Source organism: Gasterosteus aculeatus, chromosome 12 (genome assembly GCF_964276395.1).
Source record: "Gasterosteus aculeatus chromosome 12, fGasAcu3.hap1.1, whole genome shotgun sequence".
NCBI lineage: Eukaryota > Metazoa > Chordata > Actinopteri > Perciformes > Gasterosteidae > Gasterosteus > Gasterosteus aculeatus.
This window is the reverse complement of record NC_135700.1, coordinates 9,300,681-9,320,191: the sequence shown is the minus strand read 5'-3', so window position 1 is coordinate 9,320,191 and position 19,511 is coordinate 9,300,681. Positions and strand designations below refer to the sequence as shown.

Genomic DNA, 19,511 nt, shown 5'->3' with positions numbered 1-19,511 from the left:
TTTCTGTTATATTGTCTTTTCACAATGCAGCAGGACACTAGAGCATGTTGAGGTCCTACGAAGTGCTCAAAAAATGAATTGGTCTGCTTATGGTTCATTGCATTCCCCGAATGCGTTTCTCTGTTGGAAAACACCCAGAGTCATTTAAAATTGTCTGCGACACGTTGGTCTATTAAGATAATTTACAGTAAGTAGTAATAACGTCATCTTTGACACATTTCCCAAAGAATCTCTCACTCGCCTGAGAGGAAACTGCATGTTGCTGCAGGTTAAGAATGACAACATCCATTCCGCGTCCCGTCATCCCTTTATTACAAGTCAATACATCAGGCTACAGGCCAAATAGAAAAGTAGTGCATTGTCACAGTTATCACCATATTCAGCCCAATGTTCTCCTGCAAGTTTTGTTTAAAAAAAAGCATTTTATTTTTATTTTGTTGACTAGTGGCTTAATTTGAGCGGAGCCGTTTCCTTGTTGGATGCACATACAGCACATTGTCCTGGAGATCCTCCAGTCTGCCTTCCAGAGGCAACAGTGTCCCTGGTGGAGAGGAAGCTCATGGAAGCTGACAGGTTGAAAATGTGCAGCATGATGTGGCTGAAGGAGCATGAAACATGTTCACCCATGGATGCTGTGCACAGAGCCTCGGGAGGCCCTATAGGGACAATTAAATGCTAGGTGTTTTTATATTTAAATAAAAAGAAATGTCATTACCCTTAGAGATGGTTTCGTAGCTTGCAGGTAGATTAGACACATGTGTTGAACTGTGAAGACGAGCCTGTGGCTGTTAAAACATCTTCATGAGTTGATGGGAACCAGTGAGAGATGTTGATGCACAGCCTTCTCTCGACCCCGTGTCCTTCTTCTGGTCGCGGCGCTGTTCCCCCGCAGAATGTCAATCAATGTTCCATTGATACCGTTACGTAATGGTGAGACATGCTGATTGGGGAAGCATCTACCCACCCAGAGTTATTCAGAAAACATTTTTGAATATAAAGTGTGTGTATCAACCACATCAAAAACACCTACCAGTGAAAACATCTAAATGTCATTTAAATCTAGAACAGCGGGTATAAATGCTAAGTGGGGACCTCCATTATCTTCTATTCCTTTTCTGCCTGCGTGTCCATCTCGTTTACTGTTGCTGGTTTGTGAAAGGAGCGATGATGAGACGATGAAGAAAGCACTACTTACAACTTGTCTCCTTTCTTTAACTCTTCCCCCTTTACCAACAAACAAAGCACTTCTGCTGTTTTTACGTGTTTTCTTTTCAGCACAGCTTTATACGCTGTTTGAGAAGAGTTATGTCTTTAGAAGGAGACATAATATTACCTAAATAACATCTGCCTGGAACAGAGGGATCCATTGCACAACATTTTAAACTGAGTCAGAAAAAAACATTCAAGTTCTCTTCCGTTTGGCGTGTTGGAGCGCGATCAGTCTTTATGGGGAGATGTAGTGGAAAGGAAAAAATAATAGGTTTCTTGATTTGCTTTTTCCTCTGGTGGAAGAAGTGCAAAATGCACTACTACGATCAAAACTCTGTAATTAAAATATAAGTAAAAGTATGCAATTATTACCAGGCAATGTTCTTATTAAAAGTAACCTCCGTAAGTAACCGTTATATTTAACAATCTAAAAGGACGAAACGTTTGACACAGAAATGAGCAAAACAGTCAACATTCCTTTTTTGATGAGTTTTGTCTGTAAATATTAGTAGTACAATGTACCCAAAGTAACATCCGTTTAAAAAGCAACATTTTTAAAAAAGTGTCACAAGTTTCATAGTTCTATGTTATTGGATCATTATTACTGATCGTTTTAATGTTTAATGTTGGGTAGAATGGAACTCTAATATAAAGTTGTGATAAGTTGTCCATGTAAAGTCTGCAGAGTAACAACTAACTGGATGTGCCGCCATTTGAATGTAGAGAAATAAAAAGCAAAACATTGTAGTGGAATGAAATGAGACTTCAAGCTCCTCTCTGGTCGTCTCTCTTCGCTCGGTTTGCACTTGTGACAGAAATGTGAGGAAAAAAAGTTCAGAGCAGGAGCTCAGATGAACGTGTGACGAGTTTGGACGTTACCTTTCTTTCCAATTGCTACAAACCAACTAAAGCGGCGGATGTGCTGCGAGTCCCAGGCAGCAGTGGGACCCGCAGGCCGGCACCACAGCGGCCCACATCAGACTTTGTAGTAGACGTTGGTGGGACTCTGGGGCGTTATCTCCTGAACGATGTACACAGGGGGCCCGTAGTCGCCGCTCGCACGCTCATAATGGCGACAGATCATGCTGTCAGAAGCCCGCAGAGGAAAGACGGCATCGCTGCGGTCCGAGTCGTTGTAGTCGCTGCCGATGCTGTCCCGCTTCGCCCCGGCCAAAGTGCCGAGGGACACGGAGGCCGGCTGCTGGCCGTCTGGGACGAGGAGGAGGAGGCGGCGGCGCCGTCTCCACAGCAGCACCAGCAGAATTGTGACGACCAGGAGGAGGGTCACGCCGCCACAGGCGACCCACATCAGCAGGCTCGCCGCTGATCCATCGCCGCCGCTGGGGTTGGTTTGTCCCGTTTCCGAGTCTGAGTCCGTCACGGGAAAATCGGAGGAGGGAGAGAAAAGAGGGATGTGAGGTGAAAGAGCGAACTGGGGCACGCAGACATTTAGCAACACACTTTCCCTCAGAAGATGTGTCCTCATCTTTAGTGTGTAACTGCTAAACGCCATGTTGCTCTCCTCTGAATCAGAAAACGTTTTAAGCCATTTTAACAACAAATGATACATCGTTCAAAATGATAAACTTCAGTACACATCCACAGCTGAACTGTAATTCGTCAGCGATTTGCATCGTGAGAGAATGTGCATCAACAATCAAACTTCTTTGGTTAGTATGCTCCCTGGTTTAATTGTAATTGAGTTTGCCTCTTTAATGCACTAAAAACAGCAGCAATAAAATGTAAAAAAAAAATGTATAGTCATTTGCATCCATGTGTAGATACAGATGTTAGAAGTAAGTCAAACATTCTTTTTTGGAGAAAAAATACCCCAAAGATTATATTATATATATTATAATAACCACAAAGATTTGAATTCACTTTCATACTTCATACAGCATACTTTAAAAGCTAATTTCATGAATAATTTCTTGCCACCTGGGCAAGAAAATAAAAAGGTAATCAGTAAAGTTAAAGAGTAAAGCAGAAGAACAGATCTCATTTCTGTGAGTTAACAGAACTAACTAATACTGATTTGATGACAGTGGCTTGTCTCCTCTCCATGGAGCAGAAACAATTAGAAACACATCAATGGGTCCCGCTCTGTGGGCCCTGTGGTTTACTGTCCTACTACAGGAAATTAGTCCTTAGCAAATATTTACTACTGTTTCGTTGGCTAAAGAATGCAGTCCACCAATATCTTTTGAAAATAGTTAGCCTCTTTTTAAAATACAGAGTGGGCTAAAACATGGAAAATATATAATTCATTTAAAAAACATTTCTGCTTTGTCTTCATACCAGTTTCGCCTTTACTATCCTCTTCTCTTGCAGGCGGGTCCTTGGATTTGGACTTCGGCCGTGTCGGGGGGAACCGAGTGGGGGACTCCTGCAGGGTTGAAGTGGGATCTGAAGAATCTGTAAGAATAAAATCACAACACACAACTATAGTAGCCAAACACTTCACATCCCCTGTGTGTCCCTGCATGGCAGCGAGTGCAGGTGGGGTCATGTCATAGTGTCCCTATCGGGACGTCTGTTAAATCACTGATGGGTGGTGTCAGGACCAAAGCAAGAAACGGTTTTCCATCAAGAGATTGTTTTGCAGCGGCAGTCACTCAGGTAAAAATGCAACGCTTTCCTAAACAGACAACAACAATTGTGTGCCGAGTCATGACCGGGTCTCTCATTTACCTGCTTTCAGGATTCAGCTGATTCAAATCCTTTACAAAAGGAATCTTAGTAAATGTAGGAAATTCAAAACCTAAATCGGCACTCTACCAATTTTACCGTTTTATGATGTTGTAAAACTAACTGCGAATAAAGTCAACAAGACAACAATATGATCAACACATTGATGCACCTGTCATGTAACAATGTCACTTTACATTTTGCTAATGATTCTTTTAGGGAAAAAGGATATTTTTTGCAGGGATTTAACTTATGATGGAGTATTTTTGCATTGCTTTGATGCTATTTTTTATCAAGTAAAGCATGTGAATACTTCCTAAAACATTGCTTTTTAAGTCTCTCACAAGTCCCTCTGCTTTGTGCACATAATAATTGGGCTTCAGCTGATATGGATGAAATTAAATAAAGTTCCTTCATTCTAACATTTAATTTGTTTTGGTTTATTCATTTCATTTATTATTTAATAGGGATAACACAGGTAAATGAACATTTCTGTACAGCATTCATTCAGTTTTTGGAAGTAGTTCAATTTTACTCAACTCATTTAGCATAAAAGTACAACATTAATTATAACTATATTTTCAGTTCTAAAATGCTCAATCCATTGATGCAAACCTCAGAAGGATCGTGGCCAAAGCTAAAATCTCCACACAAGACTGGAAAAGGCAGGAATTTGAATATATAAAGATATTGAGAGGAGAAAACAAGTGAATCTGAGTTATTAATGTTTTCTGTTGCTGTTAAAAGCTCTGTTTACATCAGTAGCAGTTTGTAAACACAGCAAGAAAAAAGCCCCATATTTGCAGTTATGATCCTCTGAGAAACACACAAAATGCTTATTTTTCATCTCAAATTCTTAAATAATTTATATGAATAATACTTCACATTCATGAGGTCACAAATTACATGTTGGAGCTTTAAAAAATTCAGCTCTTCAAGTTTTTAGGATCACACACAGGAACAGCATCTGTTTATTTTATCTGGTTAACCTCAAAACACCCCAAAACACAACTATAAATGCCTGTTACTTCAAATATAAGGTGATGTCCTAAGAACAAATCCCACCACCATCATAGTGTACTGATTTAAAAAACAATAATTTTGTCTCGATATCCCAATAAATTGTTTGGACGGAAAAGTCAGTGAATACGTTCAGAATCGGTGTTATTAGACTATTGTCTATTTTGATGTTTATCCAGGGGGGAAATACGATTGACAGCCCGGATGATCGCAAGCAGGATAATACTGACGGTCTTAAGCTGCCAGCGGTTTGAATTAGGGATTTGAGATAATTCGTAACGGCAATCCCTCTTCAAGAGAATGAATAGATGATTGAGATTATCTGACCACTTAGAAATGCCAAACAGGAGTGATATCATTGCAGGACGCATACAACAACCACGGGGAAACAATCGTTGTCATTGTTCCTGCATCATTAGTCATTTAGTTGCTCTTTCATCCTCTCACCCAGCTTTACGCAAACACAAAGTACTTACTTTGGCCGACTCTCAGCACGAGCTTCATGGATTTGGTTCTGCACACCCCTCCATCAGGATTATCCAGACCCTGCAGAGAGCCTGCAGAGGTGGCTGACATACAGAGAAAGAGCGAGAGGGGAGGCAAACATTATTAAGTATTGTTGAACATTGTATGTTTCATGCAATCATCTTAGTATCGGATTAGCAATGCATGTTGCAACGTCGGAGGCAACAGGATGCCGCCACAATCCCACAGCAAAGGTGTAAATGATAGTTTATGAATTATTTGGTGTGTGAAATATCAGAAGACAGTTATAATTAGTGTTTTGTCAGATCAGCGCTCCAACATCTGAACGGGCTTGTTATCCCATCAGACAGAACAAAAGCAACAAATATTCATATTTATGAAGCAGGAACCGGAGAAGCGACATCATTTTGCAAGGACATTAACTATTAATTAATTATCAAAACAGTTACAGATACATTTTTCTTGTTGCACTGACAAATCCACTCTCTTTAAATTCAAAATGTGTTTTGAAATTTTTTTCTGCTCACGCTGTCTAAATCAGACATAAACACACACACCAAGAACTCTTGTTCAACCCATAAACCCACCCAACACACACACACATATACTTGTTAGCAGCATTTAGGTCAGATAACAACATCTCACAGTCTACGAGCCACGTTGCCATGAAAGCTCCCATCAAATCTGCCTGATGCTGTAAAAGCCTTGTGTGATTTGGGGCATGTAAGCCCTTGGAATCACACTGGCTTGCCAGAGCAAAGTGTGCTGTCAGAGCGTAGCGAGGTGGATGAGGCTAGATGGTCAGACTTGCTCTCTATCTCATGCATCACTTGCCATTAAGATGCTGGTTCAACCGACAGCAGCCCAATAACGAGGCCACGTTTTTTTTTGACTCTCACGCAAACTGACACGTTGAGAGGGAGCCAAGGATGATGGCTTGCTTTTAACCCACGAGGAAAAAAGAAACAGTTGCTTGCATCGATTTAAATCCACCTGTAGGAAGCGGCGACCTGTGACTGTGCATTTATAAAGGGTTCATTTCTGCAGAAACCTATGGGGGGGATGAATGGGGGGGATGAATGGGGAGGTTGCACACAGAGACTCACAGGTGATGTAATAGTCCCTCCCCTTGAGGAACTCCAGACCCCACAGGTTGGGGCTGAACTCCTGGAACTTGAAGGTGAACTTTACGTCTTGGTGGGGCTTGTCGCAGTTGAGCAGGGGCGTGTCCTTCTTGGCGATGGTGCAGGTCTCTATCTGACTTCTGGGGACCAGGTACACTCGGTAGAACTCCTCCTTTGCCCCGGAGGAAGCATCTGCCCGGGGACACACAATGTCCATCTTATCCCCGATCTGGGGGTACAGGATCAGACCCTGACTCCGAATAAATCTGTGCGTGGGGTGTAGAAACATCAGTTCCATATTATCAAGTTCAGAAAAGGCCCACACAGAAGAAACTAAGATATTACATTTTGAAGCTTGACAATTAGCCGACCACAAATTATTTTGATATTTCATTACAGCAAAAATTGATCGTGAGAATGTGTTGTTTTTCCTTGTATTCTGTGACAGTACGTTGTGTTTTTAAACGAAATAACTAATGCAGGTGTTATAAAAAGTTCAATCAATAAATCGATCAAGAAATGAATCATGGTTTTGCATCAACAATCATTGGTGAAGAAAATATAAGCTATTTGCAGCCCTCTCAATTGACCATGAAACAAAACATTGCTTTGAGAAGATGAGGCCAGAGAATGAATGCTTCATTAAATGCTTCATTAAAGAATTCAAACGATTAATCAATTATCAGAGTTTTCTGAGAGTAACTGTTTCTCCCTCTCAGTGCCTCTTACGACCCAATACAACCACGGGCTTCAGCCAAATGATTGTTATACTGATATAACCTCAATCAGTCTAAAAGCACAAAGCCTCAAGTATCCCCGAGCGTGCAACTGCTTGGTGCACTTACTTGGTGTTGGAGCTGCTCCAGTGGACGGACTCCAGGGTGACTGCACGACATGAGCTGGTGACGGCCAGCAGGATCACGGCGGCGCAGCTGCATGTGATTCTCCCCATAACCGGAATAAACCGCGGCTCGGTATCATAAAACAGTGTGGAAAGCGGCGGGAATGCGGTGCGTCTGCATGTCTCCGGCGGCTCCAGGCGCGCGCACAGGACGCATTCCCACCAAGTTGCGAGTCGTCCCCCTGCAGCTGCAGGAGATCTTCCACATTGTGCGTAATTGGCTAGAGAAGCGTTCGTGTGACGAAATGCATGTATTGGGGACAGCGACAGAGCAGTGTTTCAGTCATCAGCTGACTGACCGGTCCGCCCACACGCCGCTCGCGCGCTGCTGTGGGGAGACCGGGGCTGCTTGGCACGGTTTGTCCTACATTAAGATAGCCCGAGATAAATATGGCATCAATTAAATGGTGGATTTGGTGGAATGCCGGGTTCGTTCTATGAATACCTTTTAGAAATGTAATGTTAAAAATGTATTCCCCAAACCCGTTTCACCCCTCAGGGCTAATAGTGCAACTTGTATTTATAACATTTATTGCTCAGCTGAATTAATGACTGTAAAGCCTGTTCAGACAACTTATTGAATTCTATAAATTGATTCATCCATTATTATTTCCCAGCGGCCTTTAATATAAATTGGGTTTAATGTGTTTGTATTGCTTTTGTATGTTTTGTCCTCCTTCTTCTTCTCAGGGAAGTGACCATTTGAGGGAATTTCAAGACTCAGAACAGATTGGTTTGATCTTGTATTTTGTGGCCATGATGACTGACAGAAAGAGGAGCTCTGACTCGGGATCACCATAAAGTACCAGAATATACAGACTTTAATCAGGATCAGATGTGTGCCGAGCTTCATTGTTTGTGGATCAGTGAATGTTAAATCATTATTATGAGTGTGCAGGGATTCTGTAGTTGTCATGGCTGTATCTGCTCATCTTTTAACAACAGGTTTAAAAGATTGCACAAGACTTCGTGCACCACAAATGAACTGCACAGAAATGTACAGAGTCTCTGCTGGAAACTGACTGGGCTCCGTGCAGCATCTTTCCATATTTATAATTCATTTGGTGTTTTATTTATATATTTATTTATTGGACAGGGACTGCACAGAAGAAAACCGATGAAGATATGTTTTCTGATGTAAACACAAAATTATGCTGCTTCTACGAAACAAACTTTGGATATGCTACAACCTTTTTATTTTCTTAGTCGTTCATTTAGCATAATTAAAGGCCAATTCAGGTGTCATTGGACAGTACGCATTTTGAGTTTTTAGTACCCATACTGAAAATACAAATATGCAAAGTGAACTTGATCACAAAACACGTCTCTGCTGGTTCTTGCTGGATTGTAATTGAGGTTGAGGTTTTTCCGTCTTTGTTTTGAATTGTTGCACTTTTAGATTAGAGCCAATTTATTCACAGTAGGTAAATTAAGCACACCAGAGGACCAATTACCACCTATTCATATAATATTGTGTGAGCCTTATCTCTTAAAAACATAGGCTTTTTATTTGTTAATAATGATACAACCTTGTGACAATGCATTTATCGTCCCTTATGTCACATGATTGCGTTAGAATTTGAGGTAAATCAATCAAAGGAACACTTTTGATTTTCAAAAGAATGCATCATTTTAAAGCCAGACGGCGGTTTTTCTTGATCTGGGTGCATAGACCTCTCCTTAAGTTTAACATATATATATATATATATATATATATATATATATATATATATATATATATATATATATATATATATATATATATATATATGTTAAAGGAGAGGTCTGTGCAGAGTTGTGCTGAAAACTTTAAAAATAGACACAAGTCAATCTGCGCATGCTGAGAAGAGGTTGAATAAGCCAACAAAACTGCTGTACCTATTTTAAATCATGTTGCGAAGGTTCCAACTCAACCTTTAATGCATTAAATGAACGTCAAAGATTTGCTGAGAGCTTTAAATGTACCACTGCAGTATCTTGACATCCCCACAGAGAGCCACATGTGAGTAAGTCCACGCTCGGTTCGTTTCTGGCATCACTGCAGGCATCGTTGCTCGGCTGAATGGTGACTCCGTCGTTGATGTTTGGCTTGTTTTTTAAGTGAGATATCCCAAAGTGAAGCTAATGCTAACATGTTAGGTGTCTGATGAAGAACAACCCCTATCACGATTAGCATTAACTTCAACCTGGGACTGGATTGGACGGCGTTTTCTTCAGGTCAGTGCAGCCTGTGTGGGAGATCCTGCAGGGGGGGACAGACACACTGATCACTGGGTGACTTGGAGACAAGATTTGAATTTGTTTCATTCACAAGTATCATTATGAATAAATTCACAAGCTGCCTGAATGTATGAAGACAAAAAAGCATCAGCTTCAACACAAAAGTGAAGTCACACATAAATCACACTTCAATTATTATAATTCATTTATGATATATATTACTTTGTATGCAGAATATTTGCAGTCCATTAACTTTTCGTATTATTTATATGTTTAGGAAGCACATTTATGAATACAGAACTTTAACTTGTAACAGAGAGTTAATGTGGTAATGTTAAGTAAAACACTTCTTCCAACATTGGGGGCACGGCCATTGTTGTTTTTGTGGTAACCTAGGTAACAGTAACAACAGTAACGGTATTGGAGAATGGGAGACTAAATGAAACAACATTCTGTATGTAAACTGTCATCTTTACCTGTCACTGCAAACAGAACATCATTTACCCAACTGGCCATCTGAACCACAATTTTGTCACTTATCCTCCTCATATTTTCTCTTAAACAACTTTACGGTTTGATGAGAGATAATTTGTGTGGGTCGATCCGAAACCCAACTTAACACAATGGGGATTGAGCCTGTCGCCAACAGATGAAAGTATTGTACCATTAACATATTTATAATATTACAGCCAGGTGTCCATACTGCGACATTCACAGAATCTGCGCTGTACTGCCGTGTTTTTCTCCATCGTACACACAAACATAAAACGGACGTTTACACACAATTATGAAAATGTTAAGGTTTTTCAAAAGATTCTCCTTACGGTGAGAAGACTCTTGTGAGATTGAAGAGTTTAAATCAGGTATACATGAACGAGCGTTCACAGAGACCTAAACGGTCTAGGTGTGACGAGGCAGCTGCAAGTAACCGTAAAGCTTTGTTTCCGTTATCGCCCTCCAGAGAAGCCATGAGCTCTAGCAGGATATAGCAGGTGTGGTTGTATTTTGATTCTGGTTTAGAAGATACTAATGTGAGATGAGATGTTGCCAGTAAGTAATTGTGTCTGTGTGTTTGTTGTAATGGTAGTTGGGTAGTTACTGACCGCTCTCCACTTCCTCTTTCAGCAACGGGTGTCCCTCTCCATCTTCTTTCCTGAGTGCCTCTCGCTCTCTCGCTCTCTCTCTCTCTCCCTACCTCTCTCTTTCTCTTTCTCTCTTCTGTCTGCTCTCCACCTTCTGTATTTGCTTTTTATACACTCGCGTGTGACTCATATGAAATCCCCCATCTAACAGAGAGACGATGAAAAATGACACATTTTTCAATAAAAATCCATTTATCATTTATGTAAATGTTTTGCCTACAGAAGAGAAAATGAATCTATGCTTGACACATTATTTTGAGTCACTTGATATGTTGAAATATGCAACACGTCAATGACATGTCTAAAAAACTAAATCGCTTCAAACTTATTAAATTACCTCAATGTGATATTTAAAGAGATTTAACAAAGATTGATTAAGTAAAAGGGCATCTGAAGTTCAATTTAATGTGTGTGCATTTCAATTATAACTACATTACATGTTTACCTCAATCAAGAGAATGGATGGATACATGAAGAAACAAAACCGTATTAATTGTAAAATCATTTTGGTTTGAGTTTATTCCAAACGAAGTCCCTTTTCCAGTGTAGAAACTAAAAACCTGCTACAGGCAAACCAGAAACACTCTGAAACTGCACTTCATACACTGGTAGAAGTTAAACGTTGCCAACAACGCTCTAACATGATGCGATTAGAGGTCCCATATTGTAAAAGATAATTGTCATTTGTTATAAAGCGGGTCAATGCTAAATAGATACTGAAGAAGTTTTGAAATACGTACATATTAAAAAATGGGGCCTTCAGGATTTCCATGCAGTTATGAGGTCACATGTGCATACACCACTTCATGGTTTTAAGCGACACGCGCTCATTGTGTTATTTCTGGTTACAGTGTGTGAATGACATCAACTGACAGGAAGGAAACATGGACCCCAGCGGTTGCATGGCAACGGATTTCTGTTGAAACAACCTTAAAAGGTGTGTTTCACACAGCCAACGATCGCAAAAGTTATTCAGTTAGACAGTATGAAAAAAAGAATCTTTATTTATCAAGGCATGTAAACATGTTCTTGAACAAACAGTTGTAAATGAGCACAGTCTGTCTTGTTTAAAATAATATTTTACCCACAAATGAGCCTAAATAGGTCAATGGTGGTCAGCTGAACTATGTCAGAAATAAAGTCTTTTACTTGCGTGGACTCGAACACAGGAGACATTATAGTGGAGGAAGGGTTTTAGTAAGTTTTTAGCAAAGAGTGTTTGGGCAGCATTGAACGCGGATGAATGAGACTATGATACTCCTCAAATTGGGTTACAGTTAGTAAACGGATATTTTGATTTTTTTCTTATTATTTTCTCTATCTTTGTTTGTTAATTCAATTAAATTTATTTGTAGAGCCTAAAAATGCGACCACAACTTTGTTCAAGAGGGTTTTACAATCTGTACAGCATTCAACATCTTCTGCCTCAGATATCAGTGAAGGAAGAATCCCCCCCAAATAACGTTTACAGGAAACAAAAGGACAAAAAGGGCAGTAAGGGAACGGAGAAGGGACCCCTCTTCCAGGATGTCCACGTGTGGTAGATGTTGTGGGTACAGGAGTTATTCAAATTACAAGATTTACCTGTTTTTAATATGGGAAAAGCCTAAGAATCACCAAAATCCTTAGGTTTCATTTGTTAAAACAATACGGTTTGATTTCTGAGCACTGTAACAGACTTTCTCTGTGCGACCATTTCATTGAAGTCATAGTCATATATTCAACATACAGCCCCATTTCTCACCTAGCCACCTGTACAATCCATGGACATTATGAGTGTGCAGGGTCGTGAGATGAACTGGAGGTCTGTTTGACAGTTAGCGGCTTGTTACTGGTGGGGATTTTGACAGCGACCCCTTTTCGCCTAAATGACTGTGATCCTGCAAACTTTCCTGGTTACCATGAACTGGCCCAGAATGATCACTGCCCGTAGTGTTTGTGGTTGTGGTAACCCGGTAACCAAGTCATATTGCTCTGTTTCTGAGAAGACAAGGTGCCTCCCCAATCCATTCTCACTATCTGTTCGTCCCCTCCCGCTCTGCTCCAGAGCTTCACGCAACCCTCCTGTCTCACACTCGCAGGGTGGACGTGTGCCGCCGAGGCCACGTCGCATTCCCCTGGGTGTGTTGACGAGGGGACACGTTCGAGAAGACACATCGGCGGGGAAGTGGGTGAAGGGAAAGGGCTGAAAGTACATGAAGAGGCGGGGGAAGAAGCGACGCTGTGGCGGGGACCCTCCCGTTCACCGGTGGAAATTACACAACGTGTAATGAGCCAGCTGAGGAGGCTTCAGGACAGGCCTCACTTCTTCTGTCTGGCGTCACGTCTCCTAAGCATTGACGGAGGAAGTTGCTTCTAATTTTCCCCTTTCACGAAAAAAAAAAGAAGACGATCAGAGAAACTGATATCACATGAAAACGTGTGTCGAGATAAAGAAAGAGAGGAAGTGACGTCAAATTCAGATGTTAAGGGGAAAAGCAGATCAGTCGCATCGATATCCCTGACTTACTTTCAATTATTTCTCTGGAGTGGTGGAAACGAGAAACAAAAGCCAGGGTGAAAGTTTGTGTATTAGAGCGATTATATGAGAGGCAGCGCTCTGCGTCGGTGTTTCCACGTGGGCAAACCGCGCTCTGTTTTCCTGTCGTGTGCGGTATCTGCATGAGAGGCCCCAACAGACGTACAACTCGTGTCATGACATTTCCAGCTCTCTCTCTCTGTCGTCATCTCGTCTCCGTGTCAGGTTATCGTCATGTCATCAACGACATGGGTTGAAGACCAGAAACAGCTGCTGCTTTTACTCCAAAATCTAATGAAATGTCTGTTGAACATTGTGAAAATGAGACGAAGGCAACAAAGCGCAGAGTTGAGTCGTTTTCTTCTTTGCAACATACCAAAACTGTTCGGTTTCCCCGATCAAAACCACGAGAGCTAAACTTAGCAGGTTTATAGGAAGTGTGGGTGAGCTTGAGAGGGGGAAAGACCGTCGCTGGTTCAATTCCACAAACTATTTTGAATATACGCACAATTCTTAGTTTCATTGGTTATTATTCAATGAAATATAAGGGGCAGTCGCCCGCAGAGCTAAATGTCACTTTCTTTTCAAAGTGTATTTTAAAACGTTAGTTTTTCAGAAAATGCAAGTATTATAAATGTTAGACATAATACATGTATGTGTGTAAATACTGTTAATAATTTTGTTATTTTTCAATGCTTCCGAATTAAAAACATTGCAGAGCAATTATAAACTTTGACATTGTGGATATTAGTTGACGTGGCCACATTTCCGCCACAAACTTTGGTTTTCCTTTTAGTGGCTGCCAACCATCAGAAACTAACCGGGACAAAGGGGACACTATTCAAAATAAACAAATCTAAAAGTGGCCATTTACGAACTTTCTTTAAAGGATGTATATTTATAACCTCAATTTTCTGTTGTTACTGTTTCTGTCTGTCATTATTTTAGTTAAGTAGTACGCTGAACAGTGTGTATCATTAATGGGGATCTAAAAAAAGGGAAAATATGGAACACAAAGCATGTTATCTTTAAAGAAAAGAAAGGTGTTATGGTTACATTGGAATGAGTCGTTTGTGCCAACATACGGAGGTCTTCTTCCTTCCTTCGGAGTCGGCGGCCATGTTTCTACAGTAGCCCAGAAGGGACAAACCGACAGCCATTCACACACTGGGTTGAAATCTACAACCTCAGCGCGAAATGCTGCCACACATTTAAGTACAGTTTGATTTACTTCATTCAATCATTTACATTTCGTTCTACTCTACTACATAGAGGAGGCAATACTGTACCTTTTCATCCACTACATGTACTTGATAACTTTGGTTATTTGTTACGTTAGAGATCGAACAATCAATAAAAACATTGAACTCAGCGAATAATTAATTATATATAATCATAGGTCAATACATACAGCAGTGTATTTGAAAGCTCCCATATCTATTGAAACGTTAAAGTATTGGACACATTTTTCATTCATTAACTATAAATTGGGGATTTAATACATACAATTCTGGAATGGGTCATTCTGAATTAATACCATACTTTTGGTACTTTTATTATATTTTGATGGCTCTGCTTTTCCTTTTTAGCTTTAATCCTACAAACCCCATCTGGCACCGAAAGGACAAAAGATGTAATTGTTTGGAGAATGAGCAACACTGCTCTCTACCGGGGAAGGTCCTCTACTGCAGCTCGATTAGAAAGAAAACGCGCTGTGGCTTCAAGTCTCGACGGGGAAGTCAGTTGTGCTCTAAGCAAACGCTGATACACAAGCTTACCTTTTCATTCAGTGTGGCACTATGAAGGACTTTTATTTCAAACAAATTCCACAATACGGCCAAGAGTACCAATGGCTTGATCCTAACAAGTTTTATCTGACCAACACATCAGAGTCAAACTGTGGTACTGACCTTTATCCCCTTAAAAATGGCCTCTGTGATTTGCTTTGAGTCAATCGCCGGTTAAGTAAAGCAACAAATCTGTATTAAAATAGTCTCTTTTTTTTGAGTAACATTTCTTCAAACGACAGTGGAGCAATTGAAATTGTTATTGTTGTTGTTGTTGTGGTTTTTTTGGCAGTCTTGTGACATGAAATTACAAATACATAAGGCCAAATGTGGTGAACTCAAAGCAACGTTTCAGTTAGAAGAATTTTACTCAACACCGGTGTGAAATCATTTGAACAGGACATTTGCTAAATGCTTGCAAGCATGAAGCAGAGTTGAAACACACACAAGTCATGATTCATGCCTAAGATGCTTCCTAGTCTTAGATGTCACAATCCGTGACCCCTGCTTCCGATGGGGGGTTGCTGAATCAGCTTACAATGGTCACCATTGTAACAAATACGCTTTGTAAAATGATTACATATATATTTATATATCCACATCCAAAGTTGGCTGCACTATCAGTACAATGCCAACATTTAGGCTCCCTCATGTGGTTCAAAGATTTACTGCAGATTTAAATGTTAAATAAGAGACCATAGAAGAAAGCGTATTTTCCCCCTCCGTCTTCAATCTAATTAAAGTAAAAAGCCAAAATCCTTTGAAGAGTTCTAACAAAAAAAGCGTTAAAGGACTGCATTTGAGAGCATAAATGTGCACCTCTGAAGAGAGCGCACTGATTAGGCTGTCCTTGTGAATGGAACCTCACACAACTCACACAAAAAATAAAAGCAAACAATATTTTATAAGTGTAATGCGTAAAAGTTATGCATCTGAGGCTAACGTTCACTCAATCCAAGCTGGTTTATATCAACTTTTGTTAGAAATCAAAACGTATGTTTTCATTTCCATAGATATGTACAAAGGAACAAGTGTGTGTTGCAATCTCACACAGGAAAGAGAGAGAGAGGGACAAGAGAGAGAAAGAGAGAGAGAGAGAGAGTATAACAGCAAGTGGCCGCTCCTTCTTTCTTTATCGCCTGCTCCATTTCTCCCACACACAAGCCAAATAAAGCAGGTAAGAGGGAACCGCTTTAAATTTACATGCAAATAATGTCAAAAATAAAAGAAGCTTTTTAACACGGACTTTAAGCGCAGATAGATCTTGACTCCTAAACGTCTGGTTCAGTGGAGTCTCTAGAAGTGGTTGTGCGCGGAATCAGGAGCCACAGCGGCTTCAGGTAACTTTGGCGCAGTTTGTCGGCGGCGCTGCTGTTTGGAGGCCGAAGGAGAGCATTCATGCACGCCGTCCTCGTTCCAGCTGCACGCCAACCGCTCGGTCCACATGTACAATCAGGCAGGGCCCCCGATGGGCCTGGGGCCCGCAGGAGATAAGACCGGATTCCTTTCTCCGTCTTTAGTGACGGCTTAAGCAACACCTGACACGCGTCCTGTAATCTGGGTAGCGTGCGTGCGCTTGTAAAAATACTGGTTGTTTGTATGAAGATATGGCGAAAATCTTCAGAGGTTCACTCATTTGGGGAGAAAAATCTGGTTCTTCAAATGTTACTGGTTTGGGAGTAAACCTGTGGCGGTTGCGGTTGACGAAAGTCGCTGGCAACTCATCATAAGAGATCAAAAACAAATGTGCTTGGAGGCGAGGAAGAGATTAGACATGAATTGCTGTGCTCGATTCATTTAGTGTTGAACTAATAGACACAATATTGGATGCAACACTGAATATTTCTAGTCAGGAAACCAAGCTGTGCAAAAGTAAGGAAGGAAGTGTGTGGTGACATGTATGTGATGTGGCCATCAGCCAGTCAAAATGTGAAATTCATATTCAGTGTTCCACATCTTCCATGTTTGTCAAAGGTGAAATGGATTTTTTTTTAAAAAGAGAAAACCCTTTTGGGATGTTTTTGATTGTCTCGTCCAAAAAAATGACCCTTTGACATAAATGTGTGTTTCAGCTCCTCACCTCAATGGCCGATATGAATGGCACAAAGTCTCCAGTCAACTTGCTTCCAACCAGCGCGAGCAACCCCAACGCCACCTGGGAGCAGGACGCAGCCCGGGGAGTCCAAATGGCCTTTACTTTGCTCATCTTCCTGGTGAGAAATCATCTTTAAACATTGTACGTATGGAAATATGACATACCACTCGAAAAACCACAACTTCTCAGTTTCTCATGTTGTCTATAATAGCAACATACACCGTCTTTACTAGTTTAGCGTTGATGTGTTTTCCTTTGGACCGAGCTCACCGTGTCCTCGTATCTCTTCGGCCGTGCTGAGCTAATTGGCCACCATCTTTCCGAGTGTGTTTTCCCTAAAATGTGCATTTGCCCCAAACGCCTGCCATGCTGAATGTCCTGGGTTCTCTCGGTCTCTCGAGGTCGGCGTATCCCTGAACGGGCTGGTGGTTTGGGCTCTCGGACTGCGCCACAACCGCTACCTGATGCGCAGAGGCAGCGGCGGGGAGACGCGCGCCGCCAGCAGCTTCCGCATCTACGTCCTGAACCTGGCCCTGGCCGACCTGGTGCTGCTGGTGCGCACCCCCCTGATGTTGGGATACCTGGCCAACAGAAACAGCTGGCCCTTCGGAACCGTCATGTGCCACCTGACCATGTTCCTGCGCGTGCTGGGGCTCTACGCCTCCGCCTTCCTCATCTGCGCCGTGGCCCTGGAGCGCTGCCTGTGTCTGCTGAGGCCCGTGTGGGCTCGCCTGCGACGCCCCCCCTGGGCCGTCCCCCTGGCCTGCGGCGTCTTGTGGCTGATGGCCACCGTCTTCTCCGCGCCGTACCTGTACCACGCCACCCTGGTCAACGCGACGGGCTTGCAGTGCAAGGAGAGCGGCACGTTTAACATCGGGCTGGTCGTGACGGAGACGGTGGCGGGGTTCATCTTGCCCCTGCTGGTGTTCTTGGGCAGCAACGTGGCCGTGTTGCTCACCATCAGGAACGCGGTGCCGCTGACGCCCACCTCCTCGGGCCCTTCCACGGGCCGCAGGATGACCCGGATGTACCACTTGATGTTCCTCACCATGCTCCTCTTCCTCGCCTTCTGGGTGCCGTATTTCGTGTGTCGGTTCCTGGTGGCTGTGGCTCAGGGACAACCAGGCCGGCAAGCGCTGTCTGTAGGAGCACTTAAAGGCACTTACATTTCTCTGTACCTGGTGTACGTCAAGTGTGCTCTGAACCCGGTGCTGTATGTGTTTGCGGCGCGAGGATTAGGCCACGCGATCAGGGCTTCACTCGTCTCCACTATTGAGAAACTCTTCAACGACGACTCGTCAGAGTCCATACGCAGGAAGTCCCTCAAGAACTCTCTGAAAAACTCTCAAATATAATTCAGAGAAAAAAAAAGGTTACGCAAGTAACTACGGTTCTATGAATTCCTGTAAAAAAACAAAAAACAGAAATGCCTAGAACCATTTTTGAAAGAATGTGAAATCTCTTAAATATAACTTTTAGCTGGTTCATCCATTTGCTCGTATTTGCCTAAAAAGTGAGCTGCGTTCATAAAACAGGCAGACTTGAGTTACTGCAAAGCAAAGTTTATGCTTGAGTGTCTTCCAAATGTGTCAAAAAGCAGCTGCAAATGGACAAATAGTGGGAATATGCTCACATCATGTACACATGTGTATATATATATATATGGGGATCCTCTACATTAAAAGGGTCGATTCCAGACTTGCTGGCCGGGCTGATGGCGGCGCTGGGTCGTTCACAGACAATCTCATGGCAAGTGAAAAGTACGACACAACAGTGCACGAGGAGGAACCCTCAACTGGGTTCGGTTGCTCTACGGTCAGCGGAGATGAATGGATGCAACCGTCGGTGAAACTACATGATCAGAGATGTGGGGAATGCGGCTTCTGTTGCAACGCGCTAAATTAGGCCGGCACATACTTGGGCAGCGGAGTGAATTCATGAATCATCGTGTCTGTTGCCTAATGAGCGAGGAACGCCCTCATGGTAATCCTGCCGATGCCAGTCTCCTGTACCTGCAGTAACCTTGTTCTACCAAGCTCATGCGTTGAAAAGCCTTCACGCACGAACTCTGCCGTGTTCCGAGGGAACGGGATACCGAGTTTATTTCCTCCGCCTGGTTCTGGTTGTAACTCATGTTAATGGCCGTATGTGTCGTAGAGCACAAGATGCTGAGGAGGAATTATATGTTGCAGGTTTGTGGTTAATGACAGCAAACCTGTTCTACCTTTTTTTTCTTCTTTTCTTTTAACATTAAAACATAAGTGACCAGAGGTCAGCGTCTTTAAGAGGCATCGGTTTAAGGACATCAGATTTTACTTGTC

General features: G+C 42.1%; 2 protein-coding genes across 3 annotated transcripts; one reads left to right on the top strand and one right to left on the bottom strand.

Annotated features, from left to right (window-relative positions):
- Positions 1-288: 288 nt before the first annotated feature.
- LOC120830535 (ephrin-B2a) lies at positions 289-7,760 on the bottom strand. Its single transcript, XM_040195250.2, has 5 exons — positions 7,373-7,760; positions 6,510-6,793; positions 5,394-5,486; positions 3,508-3,624; positions 289-2,577 (listed from the first exon to the last, which is right to left on the bottom strand). The coding sequence occupies exons 1-5, from the start codon at positions 7,477-7,479 to the stop codon at positions 2,186-2,188; spliced, it is 993 nt and encodes a 330-aa protein (XP_040051184.2). The 5' UTR covers positions 7,480-7,760; the 3' UTR covers positions 289-2,185.
- Positions 7,761-16,149: 8,389 nt separating this feature from the next.
- On the top strand, positions 16,150-19,458 carry LOC120809802 (C5a anaphylatoxin chemotactic receptor 1). Of its 2 annotated transcripts, none has more exons than XM_040163890.2 (3): positions 16,150-16,272; positions 17,168-17,308; positions 17,592-19,458. In XM_040163890.2, the coding sequence occupies exons 2-3, from the start codon at positions 17,180-17,182 to the stop codon at positions 18,543-18,545; spliced, it is 1,083 nt and encodes a 360-aa protein (XP_040019824.2). In that variant the 5' UTR covers positions 16,150-16,272; positions 17,168-17,179; the 3' UTR covers positions 18,546-19,458. The 2 variants fall into 2 exon arrangements, with proteins under 2 accessions (XP_040019824.2, XP_077941721.1); XM_078085595.1 differs by having other exon boundaries at positions 16,171-16,272; positions 17,168-17,331.
- Positions 19,459-19,511: the final 53 nt, after the last annotated feature.